Source organism: Tyto alba, unplaced genomic scaffold (genome assembly GCF_018691265.1).
Source record: "Tyto alba isolate M040663 unplaced genomic scaffold, T.alba_DEE_v4.0 Super-Scaffold_3, whole genome shotgun sequence".
NCBI lineage: Eukaryota > Metazoa > Chordata > Aves > Strigiformes > Tytonidae > Tyto > Tyto alba.
The window spans coordinates 2,802,510-2,817,716 of record NW_024881304.1 but is presented as its reverse complement, the minus strand read 5'-3'; the positions used below and the strand labels follow the sequence as shown (position 1 = coordinate 2,817,716).

Sequence of the window (15,207 nt, the reverse complement as noted above, 5' to 3'; positions counted from 1 at the left end):
TCTGTAGGACTTGGTTTTTGTTCAGCAAGCCAGTGTCAGATGCTTACAAAAGTGTGATTGGTATGAGATATAGTTCATCTTTTAAAATGCAAGTGGTATTCTATTTAATGTTTGGCATTGTGCTGGTCTGTACTAACAATAAGTGAAAACTGGCCTTTTATTTAACAAATTGAAGCTGTTGATGCTTTTTGTTTTCTCATGTGGGTTTAGTAACTAGATGTGCATAATTCTCATAGCAGCTATGAGTCAGGTCTGTGTGATCTGTGATAGTAAGCAAGTTCTCAACTGTATTAAATGCTCTCAAGATTTGATTATAGATTTCCACTCTCCCCACCCCAATCGAGTTGGATTGGATACACAGTGTATTTAATTTGTTATTTTCAAATAGCTGTAGAACTAGTTTTGCTGAGCCTTGTTTGTTTTCTACTTTGTGTTTTATTTTGTACCTTTAAAGTTTTTGGGATGGCTTGCTTCTGGCTTACTCAAAGGTTTTGTGAGTTTCCTGCAGAACCAGTACTGTTCAATCTGGAAAGTCACTTACAATTAAAATCTTGAATTGTTTGGTACATGTGTGGTTAAAAATACATAGTTTTGTGTAAAGGAATGGTAGATTGCTTTGGATAGTTACAATTGTGCCCAAAGAATCACTACAATTATCAGGAAGCTGCCTTGTGTGATTTACCCTAAAAGGAATAAAACAGTTAACATTCAACCAAAGGATTTGTCTAGATTTTGAAGGGTTAAGATCCAGATTTCTGCTTAACCCTGCAGTGACAGCAGGATGGTTGCCAAGTTCCTCTGCTCATTGTGGAACTTCGTATATTGAAGAAGGGATGCGGCTGTCTCAGGCTTGTTGTGGATAGCTATGAATACCAACTTAATTAGCAGAAATCTTCAGAAGTAGCTTAGAGATCTTGGTTATTAACCTTTAGGCTGCAAAAATAAAAGTCATTGCTTTACATGACCTGCGTGTGTGGAGCAGCCTTGTGAATGAGATTAAGCATCCCACATCAGCAAAGTCACCTTAGAGTTTGGATTAGCTTTTAGTTAACTATGATACTTTAAGAATGTAGAATCATCTTATAGTGCTACATTAACCAGCACATCTTGCAGTCAGCTTCTTTTTAAGACAAAAGCTTTGCAGTACCCTTACTTTAATTTCTTCCTTTCAGGTATACATTATTCAAGTCAGCGTTGGCAATCATCAGTGGACAGTCAAACATCGTTACAGTGATTTCCATGACCTGCATGAAAAGGTAAGGATATTAAAACTGTGGCCTTGATCTGCTACAAAACATTGTACCATTTTTGTAGTTCTGTTGTATGGGACATAAATTCTTTCCTCAATAAAGAACGAGAACTATCTGCCAGATACCATCTGAACCGCAAACTAAATCCTTTTTGTATGAACAACATTACTTGCCCCTGTTACACTCTTGAACTGGGGGAGGTTGGCCTGGACAGCTCTAGCCTTGGAGAGTAGCTTGTGTAAGAAAGAGTGGTGTTTAGGCTAGAGTCATTAAATGTTTTACCAAGAGAGATGTTTATGATCAGCTGATCTGGTAGCCAAAAGCTGAATTGGAACAAAGACTCTCCTCTGGGCGGGGTGGATGATAAAACTGTCCTTAGGCAGTAGTGTGGGATAGTTACTAACCAGTGCTGATTAAAAACAGTGAGTGAAAGTGAGGGAAAAAGTCCACTATATTCAAGACTGGGCTGCTTTTTCAGGTACGCAACAGTAACTCTGTTTTAACACCTTAGTTACATTCTGCTCTGTGCTACTGTGAGTGATTATCTCAGAAAACACTACATTTTATGATAAAGTATTCTTTCTGAAAATACCTACTACTTTAAAATCAGTGGCTAAATTTACTGAAATTATTTCTGAATCTTACCAGAATCAAGCAACATGGTCTTAATATGTTCCTTTGCATCTTTTGTGCAAGTTCAGATGGTGAGTTGGGTAGTAACTGTGGTCTCTGTCTTTCAGCTTGTTTCAGAAAAGAAAATAGATAAAAATCTATTGCCTCCTAAGAAGATTATTGGAAAAAATTCCAAAAGCCTGGTGGAGAAAAGACAAAAGGAATTAGAGGTCTACCTGCAAACCTTACTAGTCAAGTTCCCTGTTACTGCTCCAAAAGTTCTGTCACACTTCCTACACTTTCATTTATATGTAAGTTTTATTTTTAGCATACGAAATGGAGGCCTAAGTGTCTTTTCCTCCTTCTCTGACTTGGAGAGAATTGTATAGAATCTTCACAAAATAGCTGAAACTGCTTTTTCAGCATTTTGTACAATGTAACAAACAAAGCATATTTTTAATATTTTTGACACCACTTTTTATTGCAGTAGATACTAGGCTGGCAAGTAGTGTGGGTAGGAATTCTAAGAGGAGAAAATAAATGTTGGCAGGATATTTGGAAGCTTTGAATAAATCTGAAGCTGAATTGATTGTTAGACTGAAGTCAACAGTGCTGTCTCTCTGAAGGAATATTGCATAATTGATCCGCACACCCCACTACTTAGTGGTTAATGGTTAGAGCTGTGGTTCTCACTGAAACAGTTTGCAGTAGCCCAAATGAAGAAAAAGGTGCTTCTCCAGGAGAAACACACTGATGGAGTAGCCTCTGGAGAAATAGTTCCAGCCAGCAGACAGAATGTTATGGAAAAGTATGTTTGAAGAAAGAAGCAATAGCTTGCTTTCATGTTCAGATTGCAATTTGTTTGTTCATCTCTTGTGTATAATTAGCATTTTTGCAATATGGCATCATGTTGTGAGGGGGAGAATGAACTTCATAAAGAGGAAAGTGCACTGGAGAACTCAGTGGAAAGGAGGAGCTGTAATGGCTTTGGGGTGGGATGTGCTGAGATGGCCTTTCCTGGTTTCATATAAAGGCTTCAGAAATAAGTCACAAGTGGTCCATTGGGTGTGTTAATTAAGCTTTAGCAACAAAGAAAACCCTGTTTTAGTTGCTACATGAACATAATTATCCTGATGAGACTTTAGAGTTTGATTTAGATAAACAGTAAAAGGTTTACTTCATAGTGTTGCTATTGCACTGCAGACTTCAGTGGGAAGCACTAGTTTGTCATGATCAAGCCCTCTAAAACAGATTAGAGGATTTAAATGTATTAAAAATGTGTGTGCTAATGTAGGGACATTTCTGTTCAGATGGAACAAACTTCCTGATCACCAGACAGCTGCTTAATTTTTCTGTTCTCTGGCTACTCTTAAATTATGTCTTTCATTAATGTTCAGTGCTGTAACTTCAACAAAGGTTTTTATTTCAGTTATTCAGCAGAAAAGCTAAATATTTACCACAGCAATTCTACAGGAAAACAACTTCCCTGCAGAACTTTGCTCTTTTAAAATATCTTTGTTACCAGACAGCCCATGTACGTGCATTCTTGAGCCATTATAATACCTGATACTGACTCATTAGTTTATATAGGAAGGATGCAGTATTTTTTGTCTATTCTTATTATAGTATTTCCAGTAGAGACTATTTAATTTTATTTCCCAGGTTAACAGAACTAAATGGAGTTAGAAACACCTACCATAAATACATTAAAACCGCTTTGAAGCCTTTACGTGTCCCAGGGAAAAGCCAGCTACAGCTTAGCAAAGAGAAGCAGTTGCATGTGACAGCAATGTAGGACATTATTGTTACTTTGACATTAAATAAGACGTCTGCAGTGATATGGGGATGATTATTTTGTTTCATTTTCTTATACTTTGTCATTTTAGAAGATTTGGTTTCTTAACTTGCAGATAGAAGCTTTAGCAAGAAAAGAATTGAGTACCCACAGACTGCTGTTGAGACACCTGCAAACAATGGACTTCTGTGGGTTTGATGCATATAAGTAGTTAGAGCTGAGACAGAGGTCTCTTGTAGGCAGAAGAATAGAGTTGCTTTTTTTGTCCATTAGTCATAACAGTCCGAGTCATAATCTTGTTTCAATTATAAACGTAGAAAAAATTTCTGCTGTGTCCCAGATGATGAAAGGGATAGAGAGTATAGTTTCCAATCAAGTCTGTGCATGCCAGATGAGTGCAATTGGCTTATTCAGATGAGAGTCAGAATTGTTGAATTTTGTTTAGAACACAGCTTCTAGTTTGTTGTTCTCAAAACTGTGGTGTGGAGGCTTTGTTTCTGCTTAGTGAGTGGGGTTTCAGTTATACTAAGAATGTGCTTTGTAAAATGCTTGCCTTGTCAAATGAGCTGAACTGTCTGCTGCAGGTGTCCCGTGGATTTATTCCCCATGTTATGAATCATGAGGGATTTGTCAGCAAAGTAAACTCATCAAATATTCATTTTGTGATAATCCGTAATATCTGTTTATCCTTTGCAGCTACCTTAAAATGAGATGTTTGTGCCTAGGGGAAGCTTCATTAATCACAAATAGTATTATTTTTTATTTTTGTGCACTTTTGAGAGAGAACACTGTTGGAAATGCTGAGAACTATTTCTGGACTTCCACAGAGCATTTGCTTTTGTGGAGAGAAGTATGCCCAGATGGGAAATACTGATCTTTAGGCACCTTCAGATTTAGAAAGAATAAAACTCTGCATTGAGAGTTTTTAGCCTTTTTCTTTCCTCCTGGCAGTCAAGCAGCTGGGTTAGGTCCAGGAAGGTGGAAGAGTTGGAGGATGGGGAAAAGGGGCTTTTGGCTTATCCTGCAGCAAGTGTAATAGAATTGAAGTCCAGAAGACTAACTACTTTTTAATTATCTCTTCTTCCCTGTAGACCTGTTAGTCTAAAGTTTTCTGTTAGTGATATTCTGAGAAATGTTGAGTGTTTGGTGCATTAGGTTAGTCTTAATGTTTAAGTTTGAAGAACACTATACTTGTAATAGTTTCTTCAACACTGAGCTTTCTTTCAAGTTGGGCTAATGATGGCTAGCAATAGTTGCTCTAGTTGCTGTTGCCCTTTTCTAGTATATGCAGGATGTGATTACTTCAACGTAGTCCAGTATCATCCATCTTGGAAATTAAAATAATATGGAATTAAGTCATTTCTGGTCATTTTTATGAAGTTTTTTCAAGTTACAAAGAAATCCATAAGACACAATCACAGCTGAATTCTGTTTAAAAAAAACAAAACAAAACAAAAAAACAACAAAAAAAACACCCACAAACCAACCAACCAAATGAAACAAACAAAAAAAAAAACAACCAACAAAAAAAAACCCAGCCCAACAAAACATCCTGTACTGTAGCCAAAAAATAAGACTTCACTAAAGGTACATGATGAAAAATTGGAACCATAAGTATGTAAGTAACACATAATTACAATGGCTTATTCTTTGCAGGAAATCAATGGGATCACTGCTGCATTGGCTGAAGAGCTCTTCCACAAAGGTAGAGAACTTGCAAGAATTCAACTGGGAATGGTTTCCTCTATGTATATGCATTCGTGTACCTGTGATGTTTAATCTCCAGACCATGAGATCTGAATCTTCCATAACAGAATACAAGACACTTTCTTCTTCTTCTTTCTCTTTACCTTTTTCTTGCTGTTTGCGCTTTGATTCAAGCTGCATTTTGGAAGGAGCTGTAGCAGTAGTGCATCTATGTTTAGAAACAAAACAGAGAAATTGGTGAATAAAGGACGGGATGTGGTACTGGTGATCAGAAGCTTTTGTTAAGCTTTCTGTTTTGGACTTGCTCCCACTGAAGCCAAAGGGAATTTTACTCCTCAGAGCATTTCTGAGAACACTGCTTATCATAACAGCTGATGCTCTCTTGTCCATGAAGTCAAACTGATGTCCCTAAAAGGAAGAAGAGAAAGATATTAATTCCACATGTGCATGTTCTGACTGCTGTAGTCCATGTTAACTCTTGTGGTGCCTTCAGAGAGGTTTTCAGATGCTGTTTCCTACTGTTCTTAAAATGAAATGGGATTGTAAAAATACTGTCAGATAATGCATTTCTGAGAGTTTGCTTTGGTATTAGTGTGGTGAAAGTTCTCATACTCTCCAAGAAAACTTATTTGCTACAATTATTCATTTAGGCAGCATTGCAAAAGATATAAGGTCTGTTTTTCAGATGTCAGGCACTGCTTTTTCTGAACAGCATAAGTCCTAGCTGCTATAGAATTTAAGGATATCTCAGAAAATATTTAGTATCTCTTACATTATATAAATTAACTGATTTCAGTCCTGTTAAGATTGAGGGAAATTTGCCATTTGTTGCATTATGAGCTTCAGGCTTGTATGATGACAGTGCCCATTTGAACACCTAGATTATTCTGGTGTTAAAAAAACACACATTCTTAATTCATCCATTCTAGTTTAAAGTGGCAAAAAAGGTCACTGTTTTGGTACCTCAATTGTGAGTTTGGAGTATAAATGACAAACATTTAATCTCTAACATTAGACCTTCCATATACTGTTTATTGTTTTGTAACCATTGCAGCAACTGTGTTTGATACCATCATACTCTGTTTACAGGAGAGCAGTTATTAATGGCTGGAGAAGTCTTCACCATCAGACCCTTGCAGTTATATGCTGTCACTCAACAGTTGCTACAGGGGAAGCCTACATGCGCTAATGGAGATGCCAAAACAGATCTAGGTCATATTCTAGATTTCACTTGTAGACTCAAGTATTTAAAGGTGAGCTGCACTTGCATGACTAATGGAGATAATGCTTCTACTGACATGATTCTTAGCATACTTTTGGAGTCTAGTCTGAATGCGCAAGAACTTCACTGATAGTAAACACCTGCAGGCATTTAGAAGTCAATGTTAAACAGGTGTTTATTCTTTTGACCTTCAATACACACAGTTCTCTAACAAAGATGTTGATTCTCTGTGGTCTCTTCAGCTGTGCTCTCTGTAGAGGTGCAGTCATAGAATCTTAGTGGGTGCTAGTACGAATGGGGAGATAGATAATCTCTTCAACCCTGCATTCTTTGCAGACACTATGGGTAGGCCAGTGTTTATGTATACATACACGTGTGTATACATATACGTGTATATAAATCCTGTCCACTTTCTCACCTTTGGCTGTATCTGAAAGTTTAAAGAACCCCCACCAAACTAACAAAACCCTCAGTTTCATAGATGAGATGGCCCTAAATTTTTAACTAAAATACCATTTCAGAATAAGTGTAAAATGGCCTCAGAACAGATCAATTTTATCGGGAGCCAGTTTGTTTTCTTCCTACAAAATAAGTGAATTAGAAAGATTTCTCCTGTGTGATTTTTTTAACATCCTTTGGTATAGCTCGGATACTTTTTAGCTCCTTTATCACATGATGTGCTTTTTTAACTGTGTGGTGTGTCCAAAGGGTAGGCAAAGTAGTGGATTGAGGGAAGCTTCACTGGGGGACTTAAAGTTGTGATAGCAAAACCACAGCGGTACTGATATTCCTGTGAATCTTCAGTTTCCTTTGCCATCCTCTGAACAGAGGATTCTCTGGCTGGAAGAGAGCATACTGTTTAGAAAAATACCCATCTTCAGAAATTCTGGCCCTCTGAATGCTTGTGAGTGTGGGCACCTTCAGAGCTTGTAAGATATATGTAAGACCAGACAAAAACCTTAGAGATTTTTCCCAGAATTATATTCATGGCAAACATAAATGAAACCACCTGCCTTTTATGCTGCTGACATACTGAGGCCAGAATCCAATGATTACTTGGAAATATTAGATGCATTTTTATTAGACGTCTACCAATATCTAATGTTTTCTTCAAACCCATCTTCTCAATGCCTTGAACTTCATCTGCTGTAGTGGAACTGAAGACGGTTCTGTCTTGGAGGATTCAGATGTTTCAAGGAAGTTCTTTTTAGTGAATGCAGCTCTGGCTTGGTCAGCTGAGAATGAGGCTTTGATCAGTCTTGACTATGGTATCTTCTTGCATGCCCAACGTGCTACAAAATATAAGCACAAGGTGGCAGTTCATGTTCAGTGCACTTAGCTGGAGTAACTAACAGTTTTTTCGTGAAGAGTTAATCTCGAAAAATTGGTTACAACTTTGGCTGTCTTTCCAAGCTACTCTATTTGTGCTGTTGCCTGTGTTAAGGCTATCTGAAATGCGGACAGGTTGGATTATGTGCACTAACTCTGTTCTTAAATGTTGATTGCCAGGTCACTGGAACAGGGGGATCTTTTGGAACCAGTAATATTCAGGAGCATCTCTTGCCTTTTGATCTGTCAATTTTCAAATCACTTCATCAAATCGAGGTATGACTAAGATAAAGCGCATAATAATATAGAGGCTCTGCAAATGCCAGGTCTGCTGCATATCTCTCAGAATTGGTAATTGTGTGCTTTGATTTGGTGCTAGAATTGAGGAGTGCAATGATTAAAAGGGCTGTTTTATCAGGTCTTGGAAATAAGGATGCCAAATTTAAATGTTTGGAATAGCTTGCACTGTGTGTGTCTTAAAAGAATGTGATTTCCAGCATATACACAAAACCTAAAACAGGATGTCTTTCTATTGCATTGAAGATCTAACAAATGGGTTATAATGGGATCTCTTGTTACAAAGTAATTTTTATTTGGAAAGCACCAAATATTTGTGAAAATGTCCTGGCATTAAATTTGCTTGTGAAAATACACTTCTGGGTATAGTGCTTCTTGTCTGATACTTTGCAGAATTTTTTATTGGTCTGCTTTCAGTGAGAGTGACAGCATTTCTAGTAGGAGTTGCTCAATGAGTATTTTACTAAGTACTTTCCTGACCACTTCAGATCTTTCCAGACATAGAAAATCTGATTTTGTCATGCAGTCTGTACTCTGTTTCAGCTTCTGGTGGATGCTATACCTTTTCTAGTACATGAACACTATTGTCTCAATGATAGGAGAGACCGAGTTGGATTTGAACTGACGTGCATTTCTGAAGTCAGTGATTTATTGACATTTTAATGTGGGAAAAAAATTACAGTGAGCTGAAGAGTGGGAGTGTCTAATATACTGCAGTCTAACATTCTGTATGTTGCAGGATAGTATCAATTTTCCCCTTCGTGTGAGCATGGAGAGTTTCAGGTGTAGCTTTGCTTAATGTTTGGGGGAAAAAAAGAAAGGCTTTTGATTTTGAAGATTTTTGTAGCTGTATATTCATGAAAAGTTTTGGATTGGCACCAGAGTATAGTAGTAGTACTATATTCCATACATGTAGTAGTAAACACTGTTGAAAAATTAACAGTGGTAATCTGGAAAGAATGTTTTCATGGGTGGCAGGACCTCTGTCTCTCTCTGTTTAGTGTGGTTTCCCTGATATACCAGCAAATGTGCCAGTTGTTGTGGTTGCACAATGTGTGTGACTGTCTACAGAGAAGAACCTGGTTGCTGCGCAGAGGCTGTAGCAGACCTTTGGGGGCATTGTTCCAAATTGAGCAACAGAAAGAAGACTTTGTAATGTTAAACTTGGTCTATAATTATCTCACTGGTGTATTAAATGCTTATGTTAGTAGCCCCGCTTCTTCCTAGGCATTTTTTTTTTCTTATTTATAATAAAGAACATATACCTAAATAAACATATCTGCAGATAGAGCCATAGCTTGAGATAGCTCTCTCTTTGGTAACTGTAAAATAGTGTGTCCTATTAAACTGCCCATGTAGTTTCACCGTGAAGAATACATGGGGCAGGTAGGAAGTCAATGGGGAAGAAGATTTGTTCAAATAAATGTTTGACTTTCACTTTTCTGTAGTCGTGACTCTAAATTCTTGCTTTAACTTTACCAAATGTTGGTATTTCTGATCTGATAATCTCAGGAGATTTTTGAGAGAGTGTAACTACTTTCCAAATTGGTGATCTGCTATTGAAGCTTTTAGCTGCCACTTTTATGTTTCATATTTGTCTATTCTATCATTTCTGACTTTGTAACATGATTTTTAAATAGATCAATCATTGTGGGGGAAGGCTTATCAAAGGACTGACTTCATCAAAACATGCTCTGGCCACAATGAGTGTTCGATTTTCAGCAACATCGATGAAGGTAAGAGTGAGTTCCTACTTCTGGTGAGTCTTCAAAGTACGTGCAAAAATAACATGCACATTGTGGAAATATCTGTTTGAACTCCATGTACTTTTCTGTACTGTCTGTTGCAGGTTCTGCTTGTAAAACCATGGAACTCTGAAAGGGTTTGTGAACCTTTCAGAATCTCAACTTTAATAAAGTGGAGAAAGTGTTTACATGTGTCCCTTCATAGGGACACTTCTGATGCTTTTATTGGAATGTATGTTTCTGTTACGAACTGAATGCATATGCCTTATTCTTCTGGGCTTTGATTTGACAAATGATATCCAGTAGCATAATTTTCACAGTCCCTCTATTGTTCCTCCACATTCCCCATTTCAGGTTGGTTGCTAGTGTTGGAACTCCCTCCCTCTAGATCTAAAATAATTCTGACCCAGTCAGCTCACGTTTTAAGTCTTACAACTTTAATCTATGTGATTATAAAGCTTAGAAGTCTTCCTTGCTTATATAATGTTGTTTGGATTGTTTTCAAAACTATTAGCTTTCACTGAAGATATAACCATAATATTTTAGTGTGCTTGTCTTAAATAGGAAATCCTGGTGCCTGAGGCCTCTGAGTTTGATCAGTGGGAGCCAGAGGGTGCAACTTCAAGTTGTCCAGTGACAGCAGTTATCCCAACGTGGAGAACTTTAACAACTTTGGATATGAGTCACAATAGCATCTCTCAAATTGATGATTCAGTGGTAAGAAATATTTTTTCATTTGTGGAAAAAAGTATGACTGATCTTCTGTGGCACGTTACACGGCAGGGATTTTGCATTTGCTTTATTTTATATATCTTTTTGTTGAAATATTTTCAGTTGCACTTACTTTATGTTGATAAGCTACCCTAGTCAATGCTTAGGAGATTTTTTCTTTACTACTTCAATATTTTCTTTGCTAAAGGAGAAAAGTTTATCATTCTGTGGTCTGTAAGCAACACTTCCACAAATACTGACTTTCTGAAACATGCTTTTACTGTTTGCATTGGCTTTAGGCCACTTACAAAGGTTTGGGGTTTTTTTAAATAAAAAAAAACACCTCTTGGACTCGAACTTTGGAGTGTTATCAGGGCTGAAGCTTCCGGCTTGTTTAAAAAACCTGTGGCTTGCTGACAGCTGTCTTGATATCAAAAAATATGAAGAGCATGGAAACAAAACTTGGTCTATTTTGCCAGTACCTGAGAACTACTTTTTGTAAATCAGTTAAGAAAAAATAAATTATCATTCATCACAAATATGTCAAATATGAATGTAAATTTTTACTTGAACTACTCTTGTGAAGCAGGAAATATGTCTGTAGGTCAACTAGAGATCATGGACTTGGAGCACAGTTTTCTCTGTGATACTTGGCTAGCATAATCAAAACATGGAAACAAATTGCTCAGCTTATTCTGGTTTTTGGTAATATCATCTTTAGGTTTCTGTATAACAGATAGGCTTGTTTGATAAGATGAAACCACCTACTAATGAGTTTGATCTATAGTTAATGGGGCTAAACTGGGAGCAACTTGTTTGTCTTCAGTGAGAAACCAGATTTCAAATTAAAACATAACCACGCTCCTCAGAGTAACCTGGTTTTCTTAAGAGCAAGGTTCAGCTCATTTGTTGTACTAGGTCATACGAAATGCTTTTTTAATACCAAAAGCTGAGAATAGAGAGTGTGCATTGGATGATACCTTTCTTTTGCTTGTTGGTCAGCTAATAGTGAAGGAAGTATAGCCCGATTTAGGAGCTAAAATGCATTTAACACATGCATTTTTTTCTCCTCTTCTAGAAATTAATTCCAAAGATTGAATTCCTGGATTTGAGTCACAATGGAGTCTCTTTGGTAGAAAATTTACAGGTAAGTGATGCTTTTGAAGGTGATATTTTTTTTCCGCAGACTGAACAGGATCTTAGAACGCAGGTTTTCTTGCTTCAGAATTTTGTTGCTCATCTTTCTCATGGTGAATAGTTTAAGCCCAAATAGTTTACCCTTCATAATATCAAGTACTCTCTTAATGGTGCATTTCTTACTTGCTCTGGATATTTTAATTTCTTTGCCAATATTGACATACAATAGTTCTTAGCTAAATTCATTCACTGGCAGCTTTATCTGTGGGTTGGTAAAAATGCAGTTGAGGAAGTTTCCTTTCTACAAGCTTGAACCTGTGCAATGAGCAATTTCATGTTGTTTTTTTCATGCTAGGCAGTGTCCAGCATGAAGACACTGTTGCAAAAAAAAAAAAAAAGAGCAAGCCATAATACAGTGTCTTTGATATTGTTCAACTTTAATGAACTGGTGTATGATACAGCTTTTCTGTGCTTTTGTAGCATCTTTACAACCTTGTTCACCTGGACTTATCCTACAACAAGCTTACATCACTAGAAGGTGTTCACACAAAACTGGGAAACATCAAAACTCTGAATTTAGCAGGAAATCAGCTAGAAAGGCTGTGTGGTCTTAACAAACTGTACTCATTGGTCAACTTGGATCTGAGCAACAACAAAATAGAACAGGTAACTGTTGATTTTCTGTGTCAAATTGCACAATGTGTGTGACCATCTACAGAGAAGGGACCTGGTAGCTGGACAGAGGCTGTAGCAGACCTTTGGCATTGTTCACAAGCAATTTCTTTTAATGGGTGAAACTGCAAATAAATAAAAGTTGCTGTAGCAATTTTTATGGGTTATTGTGTGTATGTAATTTATGCAAGAAATGCTCAGTCTGTATGCTCATTTTCATTTGGCTAATCTGTATTCATCCTTTTATCCAAAAACTTTCAGATTGATGAAGTAAAAAATATAGGAAGCCTCCCATGCTTGGAAAAGGTGGTCTTATCCAGCAATCCGTTGAGCATCATCCCTGATTACCGGACCAAAGTACTTGCTCAGTTTGGAGACAGGGCCTCAGAGGTAAGCCATGGTGCACTTCTTCCTTTGAAGATGGCATTTGAAAAAAAATATGTTTTAAAGCCTAGTGAAGACAGTAGTGTGTATGTTCTAAACACCTGATCAGTTTTTAGTGTGTGTTGGAGAAGGTCTTTAGAGAGTTAAACCATATTAACAGTATTTATCCTTCTGGATCTAAATGAAAGTTTACCCTATCTTCATTGGTTAACAGTATGTTCATATAGAAACGCAGATGTTCTAGAAGGCTGTTAGGCTTACCAAGCATTTCTGAGTTTGTATTAAATTCATATCATGTTAGAGGAAGGTCTAATGTGATAATTGTTTTTATGTAATGATTACAAAGATGCACATAGTTTGCATTAAGCTAAGATAATTTCTGATTATTACATTAATAAAAACCAATTGCAGAGCTGCCTTGTTTTCAGTATTTTTATATGTGTTAACATATTGGTTTAGGTCTGTTTGGATAACATTGTTACCACAGAAAAGGAACTAGATACTGTGGAAGTGCTAAAAGCTATTCAAAAAGCAAAGGAGGTGAAATACAAGCTGAGCAACTCTGATAAAAAGGTGAGTTTGGTGCTGAGAGGAGTAGAATGTCCTGTGTACAAAAGAATATTACAAAAAGTCTTTTACAAGTTAGATTTAAGCAAAATTCATTAAACTTTCCTAGGCATTAAAGTTTTCACATTTTCTTTGTGCCTCGGTGTGGGCCTCTTTCCTATTTAGTTTTCAGTGTAATTTCAGTAATTCTGACCTTCCTTTTTGTACTGGCCTGGGAGAGGAAGTGGGAGGAAAAGACAAAATGAGATAATGGTGTGCACAATGAATATGCAGTTGACCTTAACAGCCATATTTTACATCTTACGCAAGCATTGCAGAGGTGTGATTTTTATTGCTTGTGTTGTAGAGTATTGAAGTGACTTTCCCAAACTTTCTTGTTATAGGTATTTAGCAGTGGGAAGGAATCAGAAATCTGAATCCTTCTTGCCTTCTCTCTTGTGTGTGTGTGCGCGCTGTGTAGTTGATTAGTCTTGCTTTGGTAATGAACTTATTATCAGAACCTGTCTGTCCCTACAGTGTAGAAATCCTGTTTTCATTCTCCTGTAGTTTGTAAAACTTGATGCTAGTTTTGTCAATACAGGGATTAGTCAGTGATCAGAATGACTTCTCTAAATGAATTCGTAGTGAAATTCCATTTAGTGTGAAAATAGAAACTTCACAGGATGTGACACCCTCTTTGCCCCCCTCCCCAATTAATTGGCACTAACTTTCCTTTTACTAATAATGAGAAAGCTTGTGTAGACTTACTTTAGTTCAGGATCTAATGTCTTGTGTATTTAGGTTTTTCTTTAATCACTGCATACTTTCTTTATTAGATCAGTGAGGACTCCAGGCTCACTGCTGCCAGCTCCAAATCAAACTGTTCTTCTCTTACTGTTCGTCCTTCCTCTCCCTCTCTGCCTCGTCCTGTCAGCTCCAGCCAAGGTAATCATGTATGTATCGTGCTGCTGGGCTGAGCCTCTTGGTTCTGCTTTTCTAAGCTGCATTGATATACATGAATATTATGTGCATGGATATAGGGCTTAGCAAGACAAAGCAGAAAGACCTGGTAGTATTGGCTTAGAAAGTGGAAGTTGTATGTATGTGAATCAGCAAAACTGAACTGTTGTTCACTGTAATGTTAATTAACTGTAGTGAAAGTTTGGGTTCAGGACTGCTTTTAATGCATCATCCTGCAGAAATCAGCAGCAGAGGACTGTATCTTTTCATAGCTTAGATACATGCCTTCATAAAAAAACATGGCGTGTATAGATATGTTTTAAAATTGCTTCTCTACCTGTTCTTGGTCTATTCAATGAGTTAGTTATGAGTTGAGCTATGAGCTCAAGCAGCATGTTTCGTTACTGCTATTTTGCAAGAGCTGCATTTCTGTCAAAACAGAAGGAAAATAGGAAAAGGGGGTAAGACGATTGTGGGATTAGTGCTCTGGCTGAGCCTGTAATTTCAGCACATCTGTTGTGCTCTACAGCACCTGCCAACCTTACATGAAAATTATTTTACTGTGTTTCAAATAAGCATGCCTGTTGAATTAGAAACTTAGAAGAATTGCTTATCTTTCATCTTTTGCAGGAGCCTGTAAGACAGACTTATGTGAATATTCATTTGTGACTGAGAAGAGATAAAGATTTTTTTTTTTTTGCTGCTTTTGCCTGATTGAAAACTTAGTGCAGTAGGATATAAATAGTGGGAAAAGACTTTGTAACCGTTTAGTAGAGCAGGGGTTATATTCTCAGTAATTCGGAGTGGAACAGTTTACTCTTCCCAGTAAACCAGTAGTTT

General features: G+C 37.2%; 1 protein-coding gene across 4 annotated transcripts in view; it reads left to right on the top strand.

The window, feature by feature from the left end:
* The window catches only part of NISCH (nischarin), a 31,542-nt gene that overhangs the window by 4,771 nt on the left and 11,564 nt on the right, over nucleotides 1-15,207 (top strand). For 3 of the 4 annotated variants that reach the window (XM_032990117.2, XM_042799556.1, XM_042799557.1), the window contains exons 2-13: nucleotides 1,173-1,256; nucleotides 1,991-2,173; nucleotides 5,314-5,362; nucleotides 6,454-6,617; nucleotides 8,096-8,191; nucleotides 9,853-9,948; nucleotides 10,522-10,674; nucleotides 11,747-11,815; nucleotides 12,286-12,471; nucleotides 12,739-12,867; nucleotides 13,321-13,434; nucleotides 14,244-14,352. In XM_032990117.2, the coding sequence (XP_032846008.2) occupies nucleotides 1,173-1,256; nucleotides 1,991-2,173; nucleotides 5,314-5,362; nucleotides 6,454-6,617; nucleotides 8,096-8,191; nucleotides 9,853-9,948; nucleotides 10,522-10,674; nucleotides 11,747-11,815; nucleotides 12,286-12,471; nucleotides 12,739-12,867; nucleotides 13,321-13,434; nucleotides 14,244-14,352 (1,432 nt within the window). Of the gene's footprint in view, nucleotides 1-1,172; nucleotides 1,257-1,990; nucleotides 2,174-5,313; nucleotides 5,363-6,453; nucleotides 6,618-8,095; nucleotides 8,192-9,852; nucleotides 9,949-10,521; nucleotides 10,675-11,746; nucleotides 11,816-12,285; nucleotides 12,472-12,738; nucleotides 12,868-13,320; nucleotides 13,435-14,243; nucleotides 14,361-15,207 lie in introns of all 4 variants that reach the window. The other variant, XM_042799558.1, reaches the window with a different exon arrangement.